Source organism: Pan troglodytes, chromosome 21 (assembly GCF_028858775.2).
Source record: "Pan troglodytes isolate AG18354 chromosome 21, NHGRI_mPanTro3-v2.0_pri, whole genome shotgun sequence".
Classification (NCBI taxonomy): Eukaryota; Metazoa; Chordata; class Mammalia; order Primates; family Hominidae; genus Pan; species Pan troglodytes.
In genome coordinates, this window is record NC_072419.2 from 25,058,703 (window position 1) to 25,075,033 (window position 16,331).

The 16,331-nt window shown below is 42.4% G+C and overlaps 1 protein-coding gene across 6 annotated transcripts in view; it reads left to right on the top strand.

Annotated features, from left to right (window-relative positions):
* The window catches only part of SEC23B (SEC23 homolog B, COPII coat complex component), a 53,579-nt gene that overhangs the window by 34,947 nt on the left and 2,301 nt on the right, over positions 1–16,331 (top strand). For all 6 annotated transcript variants that reach the window (XM_009436809.5, XM_009436811.5, XM_063802473.1 and 3 more), the window contains 6 exon segments: positions 591–744; positions 3,503–3,580; positions 6,160–6,321; positions 8,635–8,721; positions 11,767–11,922; positions 12,627–12,692. In XM_009436809.5, the coding sequence (XP_009435084.2) occupies positions 591–744; positions 3,503–3,580; positions 6,160–6,321; positions 8,635–8,721; positions 11,767–11,922; positions 12,627–12,692 (703 nt within the window).

The following is a 16,331-nucleotide window of genomic DNA, read 5'->3' on the forward strand; positions in this document are numbered from 1 at the left end:
TGAGGAACTGACTGACATTTTTCCCTTGAAGAGATACTTTAACATTTGTTAGTTTGTCTTTTTGATTCCATTGAATGGTTCTCACCAGACCTCATTAGCTTATTTGATTAGAGGAGGAGGCATTTTTGGCTAACCCAGTTGGGCCTATGAACACTTGCCTAGAGGAATCATCTTTCTGTAGGAAATATAGTTCATTAAAAGTATTAATTATTATTATTATCATCTGGAGACAGTCTCGCTCTGTTGCCCAAGCTGGAGTACAGTGGCACAATCACAGCTCACCGCAGCCTCAACCTCCCATGCTCAAGTGATCTTCCCACTTCAGCCTCCCAGGTAGCTGGGACCACAGGCACCTGCCACCAAAACTAGCTAATCTTTTTACTTTTGTGCAGAGAGATGGGGATCTCACAATGTTGCCCAGGCTGGTCTTGAACTTCTAGGCTCAAGCAGTCCTGCCACCTTGCCCTCCCAAAGTGTTGGGATTTCAGGAATGAGCCACTGCACCTAGCCTGTGTTTCTTTTTCTGAATGGATGTCTGGCTTTCTGATCTCTCCTAAACATAAGCATGGCACTAACTCTGGAATTGTCAGTTGGGCAGATGTACAGAGTCAGCTCAGGCACATAGAAGCAGCATTTGACCAGGAGGCTGCGGCAGTGTTGATGGCACGGCTTGGGGTGTTCCGAGCGGAGTCAGAGGAGGGGCCCGATGTGCTCCGGTGGCTGGACCGACAACTCATCCGACTGGTAAACTGGGGACAGTGGCATTAGGTTCAGTCTTGGTTTCTGCTTTACTTTCGAGAAGAAAATTGTCACTTAATTATTATTATATAGTGAATCAGCAAGAATTTATCAGTTGCCTACCTTATGCTGCACACTGGACATTCTGTTAAAGACATGTTAAATGTGCATTTTCCCCTCAGAGATTTACATTATAGTTGGGAAGAAACAACACGCATGGAGCATTTGGAGAGTGATACAAATCTGTGTGGGTTGAGTTGACTTAGATGAGTCATTTTGTGAATGCTCTGGTCTTGTATTTTTCTTCTAAATCTGGAAAGTGGTTTTGGAAATAGGGATCCAGCCTGGTGAGTTTAGGGAGATGCCTTTTATCAGTCTGGATTTAATGAGATGAGAGAAGTCACACTGTAATTTAAATGGGGAAAGTCTTTTATAAAGAATACAACAAGAGAGTAGAACAGTGAGGGACTGGCTAGAAGGAAGTATAGAGAAGTGGGCAGCCACTACTTGTGGGGCTGAGATAGAGCACCAAAGGAAGTGCCCTTCTCCCCAGGGCTGATCCAGACCTAGTTGGGAGGGCATGGCCATGGCTTGGTGAGTCTTTTGCAGAGAAGTTACCATGGTGCTGTGCCAGGGGAACTTACTAGAAATTCACTTTCTAGAATTTGAAGAAAATCCACCCTCCAGGGTGCCAGGGAAAGCTGTGTATAGGAAAATGTCTCACTGGAGACATGCAGGGATGCTGCTTAGCTGCTGGCTGCCATAGCACTGGGGAGCCACGGTGCAGCAGGACCTGGCACCCAGGAAGCTGCTGAATGAGCACTCGGGCGCCCAAAGCTGACGCTCACCTCCAGCACTCTCTACTGACAACGCTTGATATCGTGCCAGCTGGCAAAGGAGAGGTAGTGAAAGGGCCCATGTCCATTTCACAGCAGGCAAAGGGGGTGAGTTTGGAGCCAGCACAAGGCAATAAATCAATAATTGGCACATGATAATCTTACCTTCCTGGAGAGTCACAGCATGTGTTTGTGATCAAAGCCACCACGGAAAGGCCCAGTAGGGAAACCTGTTTCATTTTGTTCAGCCCTCTATTTGCCCTTGCCATCTCATGGAACCATTTTTCAGGAAGTGTCAACATTTCAAACATAATTTGAAAATTGCTTCTTTAGGATTTCAGAGGGAGGATAGATAAGCAGAGGGCCCAGGTGGCTAACAAAGACTTCCTGTGGAAATGAGCCTTGAGTCAGGTTTTTATTACAGAATTAATTGGAGAAGGGAAGGCAAGGCTTGCTGAGTGGAGGGCTAGCAGGAATGAGCCTGCAGGAGCTAGCTGGGTCTTTTAGCTTATGCTGAGGACTTTGGAGAAACCAGTGTCACAGGAGGCTAGGTTGTGCAGTGGGGAACAGAGTCAGGGAAGGTACACCTTGATTGGGGAGCTCCTTAACTTTAGGGAGCAAGGGAGACGTGGCTGTGATTGTTAAGCGGGGGTTTGATGTCAGCATGATGCTTGTGTTTATATTTAATATCACCATGTGAGGCACATTGCAGGGAGAAAAGGCTATTGTTGTGAATGGAGGATTTTTCAGGCTCAATGGCACTGAGACCAGCATAGTGGCAGGAGAGATGGAGGAAGCAGAAAGTTTGAAATCAGGATGTAAACTGAAAGAATTGATAAAACTTGATGAAATGATTCTGTGTAAAGTCAAAAACCAAAAAGTCAGCACTGAGTGACATTTCACACATGGGTAACTGCATGAGTGGTGTTGAGGTAGAAGATGGGAAAGGAGAGCAACTTTAGGGTGGGAGAAAGTTTTTTCTCTTTTTTTAATGTAATAGTTTATTTTTGATAATTGAATGTGAACTTGCAAAAGTGTGTCTCACGAAAACTCCCATATTTGGGTGGATGTCCTGACTGGGGCTCAGGCTATAGGTCAGCACTGGACACTGGAGGGTGGATTTGGATGACACCCATCTGGCTCTAGTGTTCATTTGTACCCAAAGCAGTGAGGATGGGAGGAGGGGGCCAAGAACTAACCCCCAAGGAGTCCACAGTTAGGGGGAGGAGGAAGACAAAACCATTGAAGAAGGCAGAAAAGGGTTGGTTGGAGAGATTATGAGAAATAGGAGAGTGATGTATTAGCAGCTGAAGGAGAAAGTTTCGAGACGTTTGGGCAGTCACCTGGCTCATGCTGCTAGGAAGTTCAAGAAGACGAGAACTGTGGAAGGACACCAGATTTTGTGGGAAGAAAGTAATTGTTAGAAATGGGGTTTCTTTAAATGATGAACAGTCCAATTCTTTAGTGACCAGAAATGTGTGAGCAGAAATAAAGGCGGGAAGAGAAAACATTGTGGTTCAGAAATCTGCCATTGGGAGAAATAAATTTGAGTTTTAGTGTGAGAGAACATCAAAGCGTAACTATAATTGTTAGTTTTCATGGTGTTAGAGGGTTTTCATATGGAACAGGTGCCTGGAAGAGCTCACCTAGCTTCTCTGGTTAGGGCAGTCCTCAGGCCAGCATTGCCTGAGAGCTGATTAGAGATGCAGAATCTTCAGCTCCTCCCTAGAGTCTGCATTTTAACAAGATCCCCTGGTCATTTGCCTGCTCACTGATGCTTGAGAAGTGCTAGTCTAGGACTTACAGTAAGTGGCAGAGTTCAGACTGGATGTAGCTTAGTCCAGGAATATTTCCAGGTAATGCTAACTTAGATTTTTCTCTCTCTTTTTCTGTGTGTTTGTTTGTTTTTTGGTATTTTCTTTCCATAGTGTCAAAAGTTTGGACAGTATAACAAAGAAGACCCCACTTCTTTTAGGTTATCAGATTCCTTTTCTCTATATCCTCAGGTAAGTAATGTATGTTTCTAAAATAACTACAGAGCAATAAATTTTGATAGAAATTAACTTTATTCTTAGGGTAAAGTGAAGACTTTTTAATGTGTTGAGACTCAGTCTGTAGGTGACAGAGATTGTTCAACCCAAGTCGAATATGTGTCTAGGCAAGACAGCACCCTACACCCTACAGAAGATAGAGATGACATGCAGAGGGGAGGAAACTCATGCATACATTTTCATGAACAGGCAAAATAGGATCATTGATATAAGGCCGTAAAAAATCTCTCTCATGTGTAGAAGTTCTGGGGAAACAGCTACCTCAGCAACAAACCAAGAAAATGAGCACACATGGAGATGAAGATAACAAAACAAAACCACAGTTAGTACAACAAATATTTAATAATATGTCTGTGGTTATTATGTGCATCATAACCAGGAGTGAGCAATAAGCAGCTCCTGAAAGTAACTGCACTCTGCATGAACCAAGCCTTTGGAAGCCATTGGACAAAAGAGAGGAGCGGGAGAAGTAGATGAATTTCTGTCTCCATTGTAACTTAGGAAATAGAGCATAATTCATGGGTGTCTATAAGGATTACAGGAGCTGAGGCCAACTGAGTATTAAATATTTAGCACAATGCCAGTAACCTGTTCAGCACTAAATGTGACCTAGCTCCATAGCAGGTGCCTGGGACTCGGAGGTGCCCATGTGCCAGAGGTTAAAGCTGTGTGGTGTTGTGAGAAGAGCCCTGGACTGGCCAGAGTCAGGGTGAGGTTCCAGTGCTGGCTCCGCAGGGGCTGACCTTAGAGGAGGTTCCAAAGCCCCGTAGAGTTTGGTTTCCCACCTCTAGCAGTGGCGAGTTGGTCTGGTGAAGTGGTTTGCAGTTTTTTGTTTTGTTTTTTGTTTTTTTTTTAAAGCCATGGAATCCTTTCTTTGAGAGGAGCTGCCCTTAAAAGCCAGCACATAAAGCAGATAGAGTTGGTGCTTCTCTGGTTGTGCCTGTGTACCACCCCCACACTGGGTCCCACCAGAGCCCTCATCCCTGGGCCCCTGAGGACTTGATGAAGACTCTTAAGAGCACAGCTTGAAAACCAGATGAAACGCTTTCTCAGATTCCTTCTGTCAAGGCATTCTAGGAAAGAGGCCAACAGCCCAGTCTCTAGAGCCAGGCGGCCAGGTGTAGAGTCCAGCTGTGACACTCAGTAGTGGGGTGACCTTGGACAAGTTGCTCGCCCCCCTGTGCCTCAGTTTCCTCACCTGTAAACTAGGGATGGTAAGAGAACTTACCTCATGGGCTTATTGGAAGGATTAAATAGTTCTTGTCAAGTGCTTTGTGACTTGCATGTAGGATGTATTGGATGTCAGCCTTGATTATTATTTAGGAGCCTATGATTGAATATTTGGAGTCTCAGGAAGCTTTATACTTCACAAGGCAGCTCATTTTCGTGTTCTGGCAACTCTTTAATGTGAGCTGAAAGTCTGCCCCCACCCCTTCTTCTCATCCTCGAGGGCGAGAACCTATGGTTGCAGTGTCATCCCTTGTCCCTTTCTCCCCTGCACCAACACTTCACCATCCCAGCTTGTGTCCTGAGCTGTCATCTGCTGTTCCTGTGCCTGGAATCCCCTTCCCCCTGGCCCTGTGGCCTCCTCAGCCACGTCTCTCAGGGTGCACTGTCAGTCCCCAGAGCTCTAGGAAGTCTCCTCCTGGCCCTCCACCCCCACTCCCCAGTGCTATCCTGTACTCTGGCTCATAACTCGTAGCCCCGAGTGTGCCTTTCTCACTGGGCCTGACTTCTGAGAGCAGATATTCTGTCTCCACTGCCTGGCACAGTGACTCTGGAAATAAACATTTCTTTGGCTTTCCTCTTAACTGTGGAAGCTTTGACATACCCAGAGGCCCTTTTCTTAAAAAAAATTTTGTATTTTTTTTAAATTTTTAATTTTTAATTTTTTTGAGACGGAGTTTTGCTCTTGTTGCCCAGGCTGGAGTGCAATGGCCTGATCTCAGCTCACCGCAACCTCCCCCTACTGGGTTCAAGCGATTTTCCTGCCTCAGCCTCCTGAGTAGCTGGGATTACAGGCGCCCACCACCACACCCGGGTAATTTTGGATTTTTAGTAGAGACGGGGTTTCTCCATGTTGGTCAGGCTGGTCTTGAACTCCCGACCTCAGGTGATCCGCCCGCCTCGGCCTCCCAAAGTGCTGGGATTACAGGCATGAGCCACCACGCCTGGCCAAAGGCCCTTTAAAAAAAAAAATTAATTTTTAATGTGGTAAAACACACATAACAAAATTTACCATCTTAACCATTTTTAAGCATACAGTTGAGTAGTGTTACGTGTATTCCCATTATTGAGCAACTGATGTCTAGAATTTTTCACTTTGCAGAGCTGAAACTGTGCTCATTAAGCAACAACTCCCAGTTTTCCTCTTTCCCTAGCCCCTGGTGCCCCCTTAACGCTTTCTGTTCTGTGAACCCAGAGAGCCCTTTTCTGGGTTCTCCTATTTCAGAGCCCTGAGGAAGATCTACTCTGTGGGTGTCTAAGAAGGTTACAATTATATGCATTTCTCTTTCCGTTCTTTGTGAATGCAGTTTATGTTCCATCTGAGAAGATCTCCGTTTCTTCAAGTGTTTAACAACAGTCCTGATGAGTCGTCATATTACAGACATCATTTTGCCCGGCAGGACCTGACCCAGTCCCTCATCATGATCCAGCCCATTCTCTACTCTTACTCCTTTCATGGGCCACCAGAGGTGAGGCTCTACCCAAATGCTTTCCTGAGGATTGGAGTCACCTAACATATATTCTTTTTTAAGCAAATTTACTTAGCAGAACTGTAAAAAAGAAGTAAAATTTGGAGTTTTTATAGTAATTTAACATTATTTCTATTAAAAAATACCTTTAGGAAAATGTCAAAGGACATATAAAGCTATTATTTGTGAAAGGCAGGAATAAATGTAAAAAACTCTAGGAAATAACTTGGATGCTTTCTTTTTCCTTGTGCTTGTGTAGTTACATCCAACAATTCCATGTCTTGTATCTGAAGGAAAGACTCCTAGATACAGAGTAGACTTTGTGCCAAAAAAAAAAATAGTAAAGGAACTACTATAATAGAGGATCAAATAACAATCCGAATGTTTAATATAGGAAAATAAATAAGTAACCTGAGAAATGCAGTTGACCCTCAGTATTCATGGAGGATTGGTTCCAGGACCTCCCTCAGATACCAGAATTCTTAGATACTCAAGTTACTAATATAAAATTACATAATATTTGCATGTAACCTTGGCACATCCTCCTATATACTTTAAATCATCTCTAGATTAGTTATAATACCTAATATAATGTAAGTGCCATGTAAATAATTGTCATACTGTATGGTTTAGGGAATAATGACAAGAAAACAAGTCTGTACATGTACAGTACAGATGCATATTTTTTTCAAATATTTTCAGTCCAAGATTGGTTGAATTTATAGATGTGGAACCCACCGATACGGAGGGCCAACAGTATTCACAAAAAGTATGTAACATAATAAAATAGATAAGTCCTTATGTAAAAATGTTACATGAAAAAAAGTCAAAATAGAAACGTTTCTAAATATTCCCTGCAAAAATAAAGAACTATATGGAAAAAAACAAAATATCAATATTTGTTGTACTTGGGTACACATTTAAAAATTTTCTTTATCGAGTACCACTTACTTTTATTATTGAAATAATTACTAAAATAGCAGGGGGATCACATGACATCAGGAGTTTGAGACCAGCCTGGCCAACGTGGCGAAACCCCATCTCTACTAAACATACAAAAATTAGCTTGGAATGGTGCCAGTAATCCCAGCTACTCGGGAGGCTGAGGCTGGAGAATCACTTGAACCCGGGAGGCGGAGGCTGCAGTGAGTTGAGATCGCGCCACTGCATTCCAGCCTGGGCAACAGAGCAAGACTCCCTCTCAAAAAATAAAAATAAAAAAGAAATAATTACATATATAAAAATTATATGTGTATATGTAAATATAATAAATTATATATGTATATATAAAACTATGTATATAAATATATATGTATATGATTATATATATAAATATAAATTATATACTTATATAATATAAAATATTACTTACAAATAAATAATAAACGTATTTTTTTTTGAGATGGGGTGTCTGTCACCCAGGTTGGAGTACAGTTGTGCGATCTTGGCTCACTGCAACCTCCGCCTTCCAGGTTCAGGTGATCCTCCCACTTCAGCCTCCTGAATAGCTGGGACCACAGGCACGTGCCACTACAGCCCGGCTAATTTTTTGTGTTTTTGGTAGAGATGGGGTTTTGCCATGTTGCCCAGGCTGGCTTTGAACTCCTGGGTTCAAGTGATCTGCCTGCCTTGGCCTCCCAAAGTTCTAGGTTTACAGGCATGAGCCACTATGCCCAGCCATAATTTATATTTTGTAGTAAACTTTAAAAACTTGTATTAAATGCTGTTTTTCATATAGGTATCCGTATTCTGTCTCATCTACAGAGAATGTCTGTAGAGATTGCTAAAATACATACAAAACTGAGAATATTCAGAATTATTTTTCGTTCCAAGATCAAAAGATATCATTAAGCCTGGGCAACATAGTGTGAGACCCTGTCTTTACAAAAAATAAAAAATTAGTTGGGCGTGGTGGCATGCACCTGTAGCCTCAGCTACTCAGGAGGCTGAGGTGGGAGGGTCACTTGAGCCCAGGAGGTCGAAGCTGCAGTGAGCCAGGGTCACATCACTTTACTCCAGCCTGGGTAACAGAGCAACACCCTGACTCTTAAAAAAAAAAAAAAGGTATCATTAATCTCCCTTCTCAATTGATGAGGAATTATTTGGAGCCTATTTTTCCTACAAAGTTGAGAATGAGTCAGAAGCAGAAAGTGGAAGTATGTCAGGAAGAAAAGGGGTGACTTACTGTGCTGGGCACCATTTGTAAATAGCCTTTGCTGTGGATACCAGGCATGGGATCAGGGTCGGGTGGAAGTGGTTGCTGTGTGGGGAGCAGGGAAGACCAATGCCATCTTTCTCTCTCTTTTTCTTCAGCCAGTTCTCTTGGATAGCAGCAGCATTCTAGCTGACAGAATTTTGCTGATGGATACTTTCTTTCAAATTGTCATTTATCTTGGTGAGGTAAGATGATATTATTAATTAATTAATTTCTTTTTGTTTTTAAATTGGAGAAAAGGCATACACATTTAATGTGCACACAAGGAGAATTATTGTCCTTAACTATGGTTTTTGTTTTCTTCTCTTATTTATTAAGTTAGGTTTTTAATGACATTTGTAACCACAGTTTGGGCTTAGAAAGCACCATGGCTTTTATTCTAGTAAATCCCTGGAGTATTTGTATATTTATTAATTTTAATCATATTTGCTGTTAAGTATGGGCCAGGTGCAGTGGCTTATACCTGTAATCCCAGCACTTTGGGATGCTGAGGTGGGCAGATCACCTGAGGTCAGGAGTTCGAAACCAGCCTGACCAACATGGCAAAACCCCATCTCTACTAAAAATACAAAAGTTAGCCAGGTGTGGTGGCACACACCTGTAGTCCCAGCTACTTGGGAGGCTGAGATGGGAGAATCACTTAAACCCGGGAGGTTGAGGTTGTAGTGAGCTGAGATCACACCACTGCATTCCAGCCTGGTCAACAGAGTGAAACTCCATCTCAAAAAATAAATAATAATAATAGTATATGCTGTAAAAAAATCTCAGGTGGTTATTTTAAATCACTGTGAATTATTACCTTCGAAGTTAGGCAAAACTAGTTTTTTCTCCTCAGTAAATATTTTATACATACTGTTGTTCTTTCAGAGTTATATACATACTGCTGTTCTTTCAGAGTTAGTGTTTAGAGCTAAGGTTGTACTTTGATGAAATAACATGGCCCAGGGAACTTTACGCTGTGTCTGTGGATCCCTAGGATGGCTGTGGATAGCTTTCAGTCCATTTCTTTCTCAGTGGGGTTCATGCCCTGAGAAAGGGAATGGCTCCTCTGAATTATTTGCATCTTTATGGCAAAAAATCCTTTAATGAAGATGATGGTGATATTTATATTCAGTGATGCTTTTTCTTCTATTGTATGATCTCTACCTTCTTAAATTGGTTATTGATTTGGTTTCCTAATGGCCAACCATTAGAAATGATTTCTGATGTCGTGAAAAGATATAAATTGTGTTTCAGGATTCCTTCAGTAACTTAGGAAGTATTAGTTTTCTAATACTGCTAAGTATTTTATAACTTTAAACTTTTTTCAGCATGTTAACACCCAGTCTGCTAGCCACTTGCACGCAAGTGCTAGGCTGTCAGTAATAGTCCTAGACTGAGAGCCGGATGACCAGCTGCTCTTCCCACTGGAACCTTTGGTATCAGTACAGTTGGCCCTCTGTATCCACGGGTTCCACCTCTGCAGATTCAATCAACTGCAGGTTAAAAATAATTTTGAAATAATAATAAAAAATAATACAAATAAAATATACAGCACAGGCCGGGTGTGGTAGTTCATGCCTGTAATCCCAGCACGTTGGGAGGCCGAGGTGGGCGGATCATCTGAGGTCAGGAGTTCAAGACCAGTCTGGCCAACATAGCGAAACCCTGTCTCTACTGAAAATACAAAAATTAGCTGGGCATGGTGGCAGACACCTGTAATCCCAGCTGCTCGGGAGACTGAGGCAGGAGAATTGCTTGAACTCGGGAAGTGGAGGTTTCAGTGAGCTAAGATCGAGCCAGTGCACTCCAGCCTGGACGACAGAGTGAGACTCTGTCTCAAAAAACAAAACCAAAAAAACAGCACAAGAACGATTTATATAGTTTCTACATTGTATTAGATATTATAAGTAATCTAAAGATGATTTAAAGTGTATGGGAAGATGTACATCGGTTATATGCAAATACTATGCCATTTTGTATGAGGGACTTGAGGATCTATGGAATTTGGTATTGGGAGGAGTGGTCTTGGAACCAATCTCACAGATACCGAGGGCCGACTGTACTAAGGATGAAGCTTTCTTTGCCTTAAACTCATCTCCTTATCGACATTTCTTTTGCAACCCCTGATCCTGTTCATTCACTTGTTTATTGTGCAAGTGAGGGGTTCTAAGGATAAAGACAGTGACATTGCTCTCACCTTCCCAAAGTCCTGAGCGTGCTGAACGCGAGTGTTCTTATGAACTTCTGGACCCTGGTGAGCTCGTGGGCATTTCCCATAGGCCAACAGTCAATCACAGCATTTAGACCTGGAAAACGGTAACTGCTATTTTGAGAAGGAGTGAGCAGGCTACAGAAGGAGGCATCTGATGAGAATCCTCTGCCTGGAGCCATATTAATGGCTATGTTAAGACACATTGCACACTTGCTGTAGCCTCTTTCTCCATTTTTCCTCTCCATTGTCTTCTTGTTCTCCTAAATAACGTGCGAAAGCACTTCACTTTATTTATAAAGGTATATGAATCAGTTAATGAATGTTTCTTGATTTCCTGTGTATACAAGATATTTTCTAGACCAGTTGCGGATGAGTATAAAAGAAGGAAGGGTGATAAAATGTGTAGCGTAGTCAGGGAGACAGATCGTCTGCTTTCCACAGTTTAGCATATGGCTTCTCCTCACTGCCTCATCAACACTCATACTTTGATTCTTACAGCTTTTGTCTCCTTTGCCAAGGGTACCCCAATTCAGGGCCCAGGGGGAGCAGGGGATGGGGGTGAGACAATTGCACGCAAGTCTGTATGACTACTGCTCACCAGAGGAGTGTAATATGTGTGCCGTTAGGAAAGGAGATGGGGGAGTGGAGTCTGTGTGGGCAGCCAACAAATCCCTTTCCTTACCAGATGTGCGGAGATGAGAGGCTAGACTGAGTGATAACAGTGGAAGTGGAAAAGGAGGGAGTCCACCGCTCCTTGGGATGAGTAATCCACGGGCTTTGTTAACTAGTTGATATAGAAGAGAGGAGGCATGAGTGACGCCTGACATTCCTGGGGGAATGCGCAGGCGGGGGCGTTTTCCTCCTGCTTCTCCTCCTGCCGGTAGCTCTGCTTTGCTCTCCCTCTGAAGCTTGTCATTTTTGATATTAGACTTCTTCACTAGAAACAAGCTCTGGGTGGCGATGGTAGAATGTCAGTGTCAGTGAAGGCTGTTATTACAGTTTCCACAATAGTTTTGGTTGGTTTGTTTCTGTGTAGACCATAGCCCAGTGGCGTAAAGCTGGCTACCAGGACATGCCCGAGTATGAAAACTTCAAGCACCTTCTGCAGGCACCACTGGATGATGCTCAAGAAATTCTGCAAGCACGCTTCCCGATGCCACGTTACATCAACACGGAGCATGGAGGCAGTCAGGTGAGTGAGCTGAGTTCTAACTCCAGTGGTTTGTTCGTTTTATGATAGATTGTTATTACTATACATCTAAACAGGATGGTTAATATTTTATGTGATGACATAAATTGACACACAGGTAATCTTCCAAATATGACTTCTTTTTAAATGAGTGGTCAGGCCAAGCGCGGTGGCTCACACCTGTAATCCCAGCACTTTGGGAGGCCGAGGCGGGCGGATCATGAGGTCAGGAGATCGAGACCATCCTGGCTAACATGGTGAAACCCCGTCTCTACTAAAAATACAAAAAATTAGCTGGGCGTGGTGGCAGGCACCTGTAGTCCCAGCTATTCGGGAGGCTGAGGCAGAAGAATGGCGTGAACCCGGGAGGCAGAGCTTGCAGTGAGCTGAGATCGTGCCACTGCACTCCAGCTGGGGCTACAGAGTGAGACTCCGTCTCAAAAAAAAAAAAAAAAAAAAAAAAAAAAAAAAATGAGTGGTCAAAATGCGCTTATGTAAAGGGATTGCCAAGATAAAATACATATTTTATGTTTTAGGATCCTTAAATGGAGAGCCAGTGGGCTTAAGCTAAAGAAATAGATTACTGTGCAGTAAAACAATTCTAATTTAACCAAAGAAATGTTGTAAAAACTTATCTTTTTTCTGTTACATTAATATTAATGTCACTTTTTAATCTTTAAATCTTTTTGTTGTTGTTGTTGTTAAAGGCTCGATTCCTTTTGTCCAAAGTGAACCCATCTCAGACACACAATAACCTGTATGCTTGGGGACAGGTAAGAAATCTTCAGGTATTTGGGGAGGATGCTAAGCTAGTTTTTTTTTAAACTTGTTTTAAAATTCTGCAAATTGGATCTCTTTTGGCCTGGAGACAGAATAACTGCGTAAGTTGGGTATTTTGCTGGGGAGTGGCGGGGAGGGAAACAAGTTGAATAACATTGCTGGGCCGGAGGTTGAGGGGGCTCCCTGGGTGTGTCCCCTTCCACAATATACAGCAGAACATACCAGGTTCAGGCCAGGGGACAGAGCACTGTACTGTGGCCTCCATGGGGGTGTCCTCCGTCACACAGCCTCATGGCCCCTAGTCCTCTCCCCACCAAGAATACAGGGCAACTTGTCACCATCGGTTTTGCCGCCTCCTCACTTTCCAGCCTAATTCCTTCCCTTTTCTTCCCCCAACCCCGCCTGATTACTACTTTATCTAACTGCTCCCAGCATTTATGTCTCTCTCAGATGAGTCTTTCCTTTCATTCTGTTTTCTTAAAACATTTTTAAATTAAATTTTTTTGAGATATTGTAAATTTACATATAGTTGTAAGAAATAATACAGAGAGATCACCTGTATCTTTTACCCATTTTCCCTTAGTGTTAACATCTTGCAAAAACTATAATACAGTATCACAACCGGGATATTGAGATTTTTAAGGTCAAGATGTGCAGCATTTCCATCACCACACTTACGCACTTTATTTCTATTATTGTTACATTGTAATATATAATGAAATAATTGTACAACTCACCATAATGTAGAATCAGTGGGAGCCCTGAGCTTGTTTTCCTGCAACTAGATGGTCCCAGCTGGGGGTGACGGGAGACGGTGACAGATCATCAGGCATTAGATTCTCATGAGGAGCATGCAACCTAGATCCCTCACATGCGTTGTTCACAATAGGGTTTGCACTCCTATTAGAATCTAATACTGCTACTGATCTGATGGGAGGTGGAGCTCAGGTGGTAATGCGCGTGATAGGGGAGCAGCTGTAAATACAAATGAAGCTTCACTTACTTACCTGCCACTCACCTGGTGTGTGGCCTGGTTCCTAACAGGCCAAGGACCGGTACTGTCCGTGGCCTGCAGTTGGGGACCCCTGATTTAAAGTGTATGGGAGGGTATGCATAGGTTATATGCAAATGCTACACCATTTTGTATTAGGGACTTGAGCATTTGTGGATTTGGGGATCCACAGGAGGTCCTAAAACCATTCCCCCACAGATACTGAGGGATGACTGTATATAGAAATACAATTGACTTTGGTATGTTTATCTTGTATTCTGTGACCTTCCTGAGTCACTTACTACTCTTAGGAGTTTTTTTGTAAATTTCTCAGAAATTTCTACTTAGACAATCATGTCATCTGCAAGCCGGGGACAGTTTTATTTCTTCCTTTTCAATCTGAATAACTTTTACTTTATTTTCTCAAAGAATCAGCTCTTCATTTCATTGACTTTATTATCTTTTTATTTTCAATTTCATTGATTGCTGCTCTAGTCATTGTTATTTCCTCTCTCCTGTTTGCAGTAGGTTTTTAAAAACTCTCAGCTGGGTGCGGTGGCTCACGCCTGTAATCCCAGCACTTTGGGAGGCCAAGGTAGGCAGATCACGAGGTCAGGAGTTCGAGACCAGCCTAGCCAACACGGTGAAACCCCCATCTCTACCAAAAATACAAAAATTAGCTGGTGTGGTGGCATGCGCCTGTAGTCCCAGCTACTTGGGTGGCTGAGGCAGGAGAATTGCCTGAACCCAGGAGGCGGAGGTTGCAGTAAGCTGAGATCACGCCACTGCACTCCAGCCTGGGCAACAGAGCAAGACGCTATCTTGAAAAACAAAAAGAAGTGAATTTATTATAGACAGTTTATAGTTGGGTCATGGTTTTTAATGCACTCTGCTGAGCTCTCTTACTTGGTATATTTAGACCATTTATATATAATGTAATTAATGATATGTTAGGGCTTAAGTGTGCCATTTTATTTTTTGTTTTCTGCTTTTCTTTTTTCATCTTATGTACTTTTTTCCTGCCTTCGTTGTATGTACTTTTTTCCTGCCTTCCCATGAGTTATTTGAACATGTTTTAGGATTCCCTTCTGACTTGTTTGTAATGTTTTTGAGTGTATCTCCTTATTTAGCTTTTTAAGTGGTTGCTCCTAAGTGCCCTAGGTTTTTTTTATTTTAATTGAGATGAGGTCTTGCTATGTTGCCTAGGCTGGTCCTAAACTCCTGAGGTCAAGCGATCCTCCCACCTCAGCCTCCCAAAGTGCTGGGATTATAGGCATGAGCCACCACACCTGGCCAGGCCCTAGGTATTACATCATATATGCATAACTTATCACAGTCTACTGGTGTTCAAGCGAAGTCTAGAGACCTTACCTCCCTTTTCATCACTTTACTCTCCTCCATCGGTAATATAATTATGTTAAATATTTCCTCTGCATACATTTAGTATCACATCAGACAGTGTTATAATTTTTGTTTCAAGCATCAAACATAATTGATAAGTCTTAAAAGAAAAACCTATTATATTTCTCTACATGGTTGCTTTTATTGTTTTCTTTCTTTTTAGAGATCTTTTAGCCATTCTTTTTTCTTTTTTCTTTTTTTTTTGTTTTTGTTTTTTTGAGATGGAGTTTTGCACTTGTTGCCCAGGCTGGAGTGCAATGGCGTGATCTCAGCTCACCGCAACCTCTGCCTCCAGGTTCAAGCAATTCTCCTGCCTCAGCCTCCTGAGTAGCTGGGATTACAGGCATGCACCACCACGCCTGACTAATTTTGTATTTTTAGTAGAGACAGGGTTTCTCCATGTTGGTCAGGCTGGTCTCGAACTCCTGACCTCAGGTGATCCGCCCGCCTCAGCCTCCCAAAGTGCTGGGATTACAGGCATGAGCCACCACGCCTGGCCTACTTTTAACCATTCTTTTAGCATAGGTCTGCTGGTGATAGATTTTTAGTTTTCTTTTATTTGAGAATGTCTTGACGTCCCTTTCATTTCTGAAGAATATTTTCTCTGCATATAGGATTCTGACTAACAGCCCTTTTCTTTAAGCAGTTGAAAAATATTGTGCTGCTTCCTCTGGCCTTTATGGTTTCTTATGAAAAGTTCACTGTCAGTCTCATTGTTTTCCCCTGTAGAGAAGGTGTCATTTTCCTCTGGCTGCTTCCGGTAGTCTTTTTCTGTTGTTAGTTTTCAGGGTGGATGGGCAGGGGCAGAGAAGAAAGTGTAATTATGACATGTCTTGGCATGGATTTCTGTGGGTTTATCCTGTTTTGATTTACTCAGCTTTTTGCTTCTGTAGGTTTCTATCTCTTGCCAAATAGGAAAGTTTTCAGTCCTTATTTCTTTGAATGCCTTTTCACCTGCTCTCTTTTCTTTCTTTCTTGACATCCAGTGACATGAATGTTAGATCTTTTGCAGTACCCCAGGTACTACATTTCCATGTATTTTCTTTCTTTTGTTCATTTGGGTAACTTCTATTGTTTTGTCTTCCAATGTATTGATTCTTTTTTCTGTTCTCTTTCTGCATTGAACCTATGCACTGCGCTTTTTGTTTGTCACTGTATTTTTCAGTTACAAAATTTCCTTTTGGTTCTCCGTGACTTCCACTTCTTTCCTGGGACCTTGTTGTTTCTTTGCTGAGGCTTC